General features: G+C 32.4%; 1 protein-coding gene across 1 annotated transcript; it reads right to left on the reverse strand.

Annotated features, from left to right (window-relative positions):
- Nucleotides 1-240: 240 nt before the first annotated feature.
- Nucleotides 241-7,284, reverse strand: LOC127106629 (uncharacterized). Its single transcript, XM_051043927.1, is given in 11 exon segments — nt 241-600; nt 602-832; nt 1,058-1,528; nt 3,078-3,236; nt 3,721-4,000; nt 4,084-4,411; nt 4,897-5,480; nt 6,074-6,212; nt 6,528-6,678; nt 6,772-6,815; nt 6,919-7,284. Coding segments are annotated over 11 exon segments (2,685 nt in total). The 5' UTR covers nt 7,100-7,284; the 3' UTR covers nt 241-483.
- Nucleotides 7,285-9,615: the final 2,331 nt, after the last annotated feature.

Below are 9,615 nucleotides of genomic sequence, written 5' to 3' on the forward strand. Positions count from 1 at the left end.
TAATCATAAATTGATTAAATATATTTTCACATCAATATGTCAATCTAATTTTTTTTATTGTAATGAATAGATAATGTAGTTTCAATAATCTCTGTTGTTAGATATTGTTAAAATTATGTCATTTTTTATAATCGTGCATAGAATAAAACTAAAATTTAGTTTTTAAACAAAAGTAACATTACAGGGCAATGCAGCCAAACGTAAGTGGTATTAGTGTTAATATGCTGACAAGAATAAAAGGAGCCAAAATACGAAATTTTCACTATAACAAGATGAGAAAATTGTAAAATGGAAAAAAAAAGGGTCTATTGTACGCAGTACACAAATTAGCACACTTAAAACCTAAGTTAACATCACAAGCACATAAATTATGTAGAATACAACTTCCGTCACATGGGGGCAGCGGCCATATCAGGTCTATTCAGACCAAACAATGGAACATTTAGACCAATGGGGAACGCCTCGGATTGAATGGTCATTTTCTCAAACTGACATCACATCAAGCCCCTTAAAAACCGGGAGGTGATTAGGATTAGTAACTGTTTTGCCATAACTGTTGTTGGGACTGCTTAGGTGGTTGGCTTTGAGAGCCAGCAAGGGAAGCATCCCTAGGGTTCTGCTGCTGATGTTCCATAGAAATTCCACTCTGAGAATGGTAGTAATTAGGATATCCATGGGGTGCAGCAAAATGCTGTGATGGCTGCTGGCTTTGCCGAAATCCACTTTGTTGTTGTTGTTGTTGATTCTGTCCCTGGAAGCTGTAATACGTGCTGGGAGGAACTGACATTGTTCGTGAACCAGGCCCTTGAACCCACATAGGATTGTTCTCATTCTGACATAAGAAAGCAGAATCAGTAAACTCCTTCAATTATTTTCTTTTTTCCCTGCCTTGCCAAAGAAACGCAATATAAAGACAACTAAATGAAGCACATGGTCCACATGTCATGGTTGTGCGTGGAACTATTGATACCAAACTGACTCAACTACATAAAGAATAAATCATAATTGGGAAAACAATCACCGGTTAAAGATGAAACATTTTAGGAAAAAAATATACCTGCTGCTGTAGTGAAATCATATGACTGTTGTCTTTATACTGGGAGCTTATAACATCGTCATATCCAATGGTTGTACTGGTAGGGGCACCTGACGGATTCAAAGGATAATTTCCACCAGGAATGCTGGTAGAACTTCCAAAACCATATCCCGATGGAATAGCAGCAGACTGAGGCAAGCTGCTGACAGAAATGCTGTTTTTATATTGTGGAAGCACTGCTGCCAGAGATTGGTGGTATGTGCTATTCCCAGCAAAAGCCTGCTGAAATGCCGATGGCATGTATGTATAGCTCTGAGGCATGAATGGATAGCTAATCATATTAGCAAAATGCCCTAAAGGAAGAGTAGGCTGCGAGTACGGATGCACGGCAAGGTGTTGAGGAAGTGAAGGTCCAGTGGCAATACCAGCACCAGGCAAAGCTTGTTGATTGGGTTGAGCTTGAGGCGTCGAAATGTTGTTTGCCCTTAAAGCCTGCATCTTGAAAAAAACACTATCAAAAGACTTGACTCCTATACTCTCCCTCTCTCTAAACCAATAAAATCAAGACACCAACATAAAACTAAAATGCAAGTTGTAATCATCTTTCCTAGACAATAAGTATATTAATACATATGCACCAGGTGACAAACACTACACATTTAGAGTTAGGTATTCTCAAAAATAGGGGTTCAAAAACTGATATAATTACACATACGCACACACATCAAAGGTAATCAATGGTAAATAATGTTAGTACAAATGTATGCATAACCTCCTCTAAGAATATTCCCTTGCTTCACTTAGGTATTTTGTATACACATTACAAAAGTGGGTTAAAGGATACTATATTCTCGTCAGAATTATTAGTGATACTAATACTCATATGCAGTGTAGTTTTTCCCACTCAGTACTAATGTATCACAAGACATAAAGCATAAAACTTGAACTAGGAGGGAACCGTCACATAAAAATAAATTGTTGCACTAGTATTAACATTTAACAAATATGAATATTATATCAGATGTCAGTAATTGTACCCATGCAACATTATACACCCCTTTTTAAAGAGCATACCAAACAGCCAAGTGAAAATTGAAATTAATACATTTTGTCACTATTTTAGAGGGCATTATATGTAGGGAACAGTGTAAGACTTGTCCCTCACGGATTACTAGCATCATCAAGCAACGAAACAAAATTGTACTGCAAAATATACTAGGATTAAATTGAACAAAAAATGACCAAATGACATGGCTGATTCTGACACCTGAGCACAAAGCCCAAGTATCGGCATCTGATATGTTTTCTAATTGCTAACTATTTACTATAAACTTTATAATATCATATATAGAAAACAAGGACTGTCATAAGATTAGTTTGTAAAAAGGCATAATCAGAAGTCCGTCAAAAATAGCTTAAATCAAAAAAGCTTGAGTGGGTTAACTGATGTCACATGGCAGTCAGGTAGAGTGAAAAGTTGGTATGTAATACACCCTCTGGTCACTATAAGCAAATTTGACTTTTTCAGAACATTTGACAATTGATGAATCTAGTCTAATCTATATATAATCCAGATACATTAGTTGCTGAATAAACCAAAAAAATGAAACTTGCTTATAATAGTGACCAGAGGGTGTAGAACCTAACATTAAACTGCTGCAAAAAAAAAGGGAGAACATTGGTTTCATGCGGATAGTTTGTTATCATGATGAGCTACCGTGATTCTGCAAAAGGTGCACTTTGGAGCTTGAACATAATCATGGTACCACCTTGATTTAGTCAAACATGCACTTAGCAAAAGCGGTTGTCATTAATTCTTAGCATTGTTTACCAGAATTATCGGCAATTAACTACAGCCCTTAAATGTAAACATGAACTCCAAAATAGTATTTGCCTAAAAATAGACAAATACTGACATGTACCTCTTCCAAAAGCTAGTTAATAGATTAACTTAAATAAGCTGGCAAGAAGTTATCTGTAACCCAACATCTTCCAAAAGCTAGTTAATAGATTAACTTAAATAAGCTGGCAAGAAGTGTACCTCTGACATGTTCATATTAGGACCACCAATTGATGAAGCCATGTTACTATATTTTGCAGGCATTGATTGTGTAACAGGGAAGGGTGAATACGGGATATCCTCCCTTGCTGTTTGAACCGTTGAAGCCAACAATGCATTGGGCAAAGAATTTGTATATGCCTGTAAAACAATATAAGTTAGATCTAGATAATGATTACATCAATATTTTAAAATAAAAGAAAATACAGTAATAATTATTGTTATTACCACACAACAGTGATTTGTCTGCACCATAACATAATCTAATGGGACAAAAATACTACATTATATTAAGATTTAAGAGGAGGGTTCATGTCACACAGGTTTATTTATTTAGGACACCATAACATAATCTAATTGTGACTAATTGAAAATGCAAAATAGAAGTCTTGAAAATTGTTACTTTTACAATAAGCCACTTTTCTCCTACAAGACTTTTTGCAGAAAATAAGCTTCATTTTACTCTCTGAAAAAAGGATAGTAATATAGCATCAACAATAACCTAATCTTTAACGATCAGGGTCTCTAAATTCTAACTAGATCATTTAAGAACAAATTCTAGTTAACTAGAGAGCCAAAATAAAACAAAGCTTTAAAATATAGTATTGCACATCCAGTGTATTACCATTACACTGGAGAAAGGAGATAGGTTCTGGATATGTGAGCTTGCTTGCAAATGAGGATATGTAAGATCTGGTTGTTGGGCATTTTCATAGGTAAACTCGTGTGAAGATGAAGGAAATGAATATTGATTTTCCTGAGCAGTTTCAGAGGATTCCGGTTTCAAAGCTTCTGGTTGTGAAATGGAAGAATGTTCATATGTCCTAGCATCCACACCAGTTATGTGGGCTATATTCCCATCTGATGTAGTAGTAATATGCTCCTCCCCATAGTAGTCGGGATTTCTGCAAGAAAAATTACAGACGTGTCTAAGTAAACGATGAACAACAACAATATGGAATAAATGTCTTACCGTCTAAGCACATACTTGGCATCTGAGGACCCAATAGTTGAAACATCATTAGCTCCGGAAGCCTCATCCAAGTTGCTTTGTAAGGGCCTAGATGCATGTGTTCCAGCACCAGATGCATGTGTTCCAGCACCAGATGCATGTGTTCCAGCATCAGAAACAGTGGCAGCATTTTGTTTAGATCCAAAACTACCAAAGCTCAGACTAAAGCATTCTGGAGTATGGAGTTGTAGATGATTTGGAATAAGTACATCAGAATTGTCCTCCTCTGGTTCTGTCCCTTGATCATCTGTGTGTATATTTAGCTGCTCTAAGTTTGCAGCCACTGATGAAACACCATTTTCACCTGAAAGGAAGACTTCCAAAAATTTAAGACTGAGAAGACATGTATGTAGGCACATGTCTAATACGGCCATGATAGTAATGATAGTATTAGTATTACAATTTAATGTCATGCTTTCTACATTATTAGATGACATACGTGTGTACATGATTATATTAGCAATGCAAACCTATTAAATCATTCACACATGTAAGATGATAACAGAAATAAACACAAACTGATAACAATAAAAATACCAACACCACATCAGATTGACTCAACAAATGGATGTATATTTCCTGATGTTATTTCTATATCTTAGATATTTTAGGCCAAGTCTAGCATGTGTATTTTTAAGACCATTTATGCATAGAACAGCTCTAAAAATGTGAACACTGAGGAATTACAAAGTGAGTTCACTTCAAATAATGGCACCAGCGCTCTAATTCCATGATAACTTAAAGCAGGGAAAAATATACACATGCAAAATAAAGAAGCATCTGATTCACCTTCATTATCATCAAAAGGATGCCGATGAGACTGATAAGAATTCAGGTCCTCATACAAACTATCGTCAAATGCAGAAGCACTTCCTGGATTATCATCAGATATAATTTTAGCGGGAATAGAAGCAGATCCAACACTGTCGTGATTCTCATTCTCAACAGGGCCATCTTCAGCAACAAATTCATTTTCATGGTTCTTCAGTTGCCTACTAGCTTCAGCAAAGGTAGATGAGTTTGTATAATACTCAGAACTTTGATGGGCATCAACAACAGAGGATACAGGAACTGTTGATTGATTCTCAATAGAAGGCCACTCATCTTTCTGTTGAACATTGGGGTTATTAACATAGCTTTGATCATTATTGGTCTCCATAACATTCAAGTTGTGATGTGAGGTTGCTGGGGTTGAAAAAACATTCGGATGATTACCACTGTGAACAGAAGAGTTAGGCACGGAGGTCTTGGCCTGTGGCCTACCCATCTTGACAATGTCAGCCATTGACACTTGACCTGGGCTCACCATCCATGGAGATTGCAATCCAGTATGTTGTGATGAAGATAGTCCATCACTGCCACCAACAGAATCACTGCAACAAAAATGAACTGTTACACACTCCAATGTGGCCTACATATAAATACTGTTTTAGACCTCTCAAGATATTTGCAACAACACGTCAGTCTTCCGTTACTTTGCAGTATTTATAAATGGAGGAGTAATATTTTGATATCTCATGTATATATATTTGAGGACCAAAATGGGATTTACTTGGTTATAAAATTGATGCCACAGATAGATAAAGTGGAACCATAAATTGGAGTAAGCCTTTTCAAAAGGATCAAATGGAAAATAACACCAAAAAATGTATTTCAAGCCATACAAAAAAGGCCCAAGATTGAGTCTCGCTTTAAAATATCCAGGACTTATTTGCAATCACAGAAATACCAACTAGAATTTACTTTAATCCACAGAATCATGAACCAACATTTTTACATATATACATACACATATACACACACGTGTATATATGTGTGTATGTGTGTATGTATGTATGTATGTAAATGGAAATGATAATACCTATAAGATGGTATATATATATATATATATATATATATATATATATATATATATATATAATATATATATACATACATATATATATATATATGGAAATGATAATACCTGTAAGATGGTAGCTGTGACGGTAGCTGCCTGTTTAAATTATTGTCCATCACACTAGATGCATAAGACATGGAGCCTCCATAAGCAGGTGTTCCATTTTCCTTCTTAAATACAGGTTTACCCTGTGGGAGACCATAATCTGATCTCCAAAAACAAGGGAGAAAATTTAAAATAATAACATCTGTAACAGATAAAATAGTATACACTACAAGGCAACATTAGAGTGAAGAGTTTATTAATAAAAATATATACAGACATTTAATATCTGAAAATGAGACTACATCATAGTATTACTTACCAAAACATCAACACAAATATGTACGTGGTAAAACATAATTGGATGCTTGGGTGAGACTTTTCACATATACATTTATTAACTTCTAGAGTAAAAGAACATGAATTAAGAAATAGACCAAAAATAGCAATAAACATCATCCATATACTGTATACATACCACTATTACTGAATTGGGTTGAACTTGCACCCCCACCACCACGCCCAACATAGCGGTCAGTGGCAGTCCTACCACCACCACCGCCGCGACTGGATATATTATTATAGTTATTAGTCCCTCGGGACCTCGATGGTTCTGTTGTATCCTTACCCTGAAGAATTAAACAGACATGAAAAACACGTAAATAAAACATGTAATTCTTCACAACGCATAATAACAAGTTGACAAAGAAGTAAAAACAAACCTCTTTTTTCTTCTCTCGTTTACTCTTAACCTCGTGAAAAGGATCTACAATAACATAATAGCATAAAAGAATTGTTAGATCAATTAAAAAACCGGTAATCGAAAAACCCTAGTGTAATTGAGTGAAAAGGGAAAAAAGAAACAAAACCTTGAGATAGAAGACGACTAACAGCTTCGTTAGGGTCCATGTTACATTCTTTGAGAGTGGCATAGATCTCGTTATCTGGTATGTTGTTAACTATCTCTTTCAGGCTTTGTACCATTTTCCGACTCGCCGCCGGAATACCCGACAACGATGAACCTTTCTGTCCCCCAACTTTGCCGCTCATCTTCCTCACTCCGATCCCCTGGTTAGGGTTCCGCCGCAACTAACAACGATGAGCGATCACAATATCTATCTCTTTTCTCTCTCTCTCTATTCTCTCTCTCTTTCTCTCTCTATCTCGATTTGCAGCGAAACGGAAAAGAAACAATTGAAACCCCTCTTCGCGTTTTCTATCTCTCTCTCACGCACCCTTCTGAGTTTTTTATAAGTTTTTTTTAAATATTTTTATATCTTTAATTAATATTGATTTGTTAAAACCTACATGAGTCATCACATCACCAAATTTAATCATTGATTTCTCTCCTTTTTTATCTCTTTCTCAATATTGTTTTCTTCGTAAAATTTTATTAATCTTTTTAAGATATTCAGTCAGTTTTAATTGATAAAGGATTTATTTAATTTAACAGATATTGAAATTATTTAATACTATATCAAATTAATCCGATTGTTTTTTAATAATAATGCATGTGATTGGTAAAAAAAAAGGCGGTGTTCCCTTCAAAAAAAAACTAAAAGTACTAAAGTCAGTGAGGTTGAAGGTCAAATTGAAAGAAAAAAAATTGAAATATTTTGTTTTAACATAATCTCTTTTGGATATAAATAAAAATTGAAAAATTGAGACATTAAGCCTAAAGAGAGAATAAATAAAAAATTAACAAAAAAATCTTATAGATATAATTTATTTTTATATAATTAGCCTTTGCAATTATATATATATATATATATATATATATAATATATATATATATATTATATATATATATGAGAAAAAAGAATATGCACTGACAATGTAAAATAATTTTACACCGTCAATCAATGAGATCGGTGCATCCCGCCACATCAAACTTTTATTTTTAAAATACTGTTATGAGTTATATATATATATATATATAATATATATATATAATATATATATATAATATATATATATATATATAATATATATATAAATTGAATTATAATTAATCTAACATATTTGAAAAACTATATAAAGCTGAATAATATTATGTGTATTTTTGTTAGAATAGACCAAGTCAATACATAAATTTCAATAATTATTTTTCTATATAATGTTATTTTATTTTTTAATTTTATAATATATATTAGTCTAATTGAAATTTTTTCTATTTTGAATCTAATTCATCTTTATTATATATTTTTTATGTTGATTTTTTAAATACTATATATTTTATTTTATTTTATTTATTGTTCTACAATATCTTTATAATTGTAATAGGATTTATTAAAAAAATTAGATATTTAAAGGTTGATCTAATTAAATTTATATTTAATTAAATCAGGTAAAAATAAATAAATCGATAAATGAATTGAACTAAATCGCATGTGATTTTGATTTTGAAAATCCATTGTTTATCTCAAAATCAATTAAAATTGCACAGACAAATATGTGGAAGAAAATTTTAAATTCCCAAATAACATTTTCTTTAATTCATTGTAAAGGTGGCTATAAAGATGAGAAGTTTTATAAATGTTAAGTTATACTTAACTGAGTAACCGCTCATGGATTATCTATGTGTCAAACGTTAGTAAATTTGACCTACCAAACATTATTTAGTAATATTGTTGTCTTCAAACAAGATTGGGCTTATAATGATCAAACTATTTTTTTAAATCTATCAACCAAAATCATTAAATCTTTTTTCATAATCAAGTTTTGAGAATTCTTTCTCCAAACTATCTCAATCACATTTAACATTATTCACATATGACTTGTAATGGCGTTATAAGCTCCAATTTTACAAGAATCTTTTTATCTAAAGCGGAATAGCATCATTGAAGATTGATATTCACGTGGACGAAATTGTTCTCAAATATAATGAAAGATTTAGCCAGGTGATTTTTTTCTAATTGAGTGGAAAATATAAGGAGAAAATAAATAAACATGAATATATTAGATTGAGAAAATAAAAAGAGAGATGTCGCAATCAAAAATATTTATATGCCAATAAGAATTGTCATAGTCGTAAAGGTGACATCGATAAGAATCAAGTTTTGAGCGTCGTTTCTCCAAACTATCTCTATCACATTTAACATTATTCACATTTGAGTTGTAATGGCGTCATAAGCTCCAATTTTGTAAGAATATTTTTATTAATAGAAAAATCAATTCATTTCAAAATTTTCTCGAGTGAGGTTACAAGACTTTTTCTAAACATAAATTGATCATAAGTGACATTACTCTTTATACTAATATTGGATTACATCTTATTTTCCTAAAACAAATGTAAAGAAACATATTACTTTCACTTACACATAATATCTACTAAATATAACTTTAAATAATTAGAATCTCAAATTAAAACAAACTGGATTATTACAAACCAAATTAAAATAAAATAGAGTCCATTATGTTTTAGTAAAATATGGATTCTCTTCATGTTTGTGATTTGTCATCATCAAATGTACTAAATAGATAAAAAACAATTTCAATTTTTTTTTCATTCAACAATCTAATACATTTAGTTATAAGGTAAGGTATTTTAAAATTAGAGAGGAATT

This window comes from Lathyrus oleraceus, chromosome 7 (assembly GCF_024323335.1).
Source record: "Lathyrus oleraceus cultivar Zhongwan6 chromosome 7, CAAS_Psat_ZW6_1.0, whole genome shotgun sequence".
Lineage (NCBI taxonomy): Eukaryota > Viridiplantae > Streptophyta > Magnoliopsida > Fabales > Fabaceae > Lathyrus > Lathyrus oleraceus.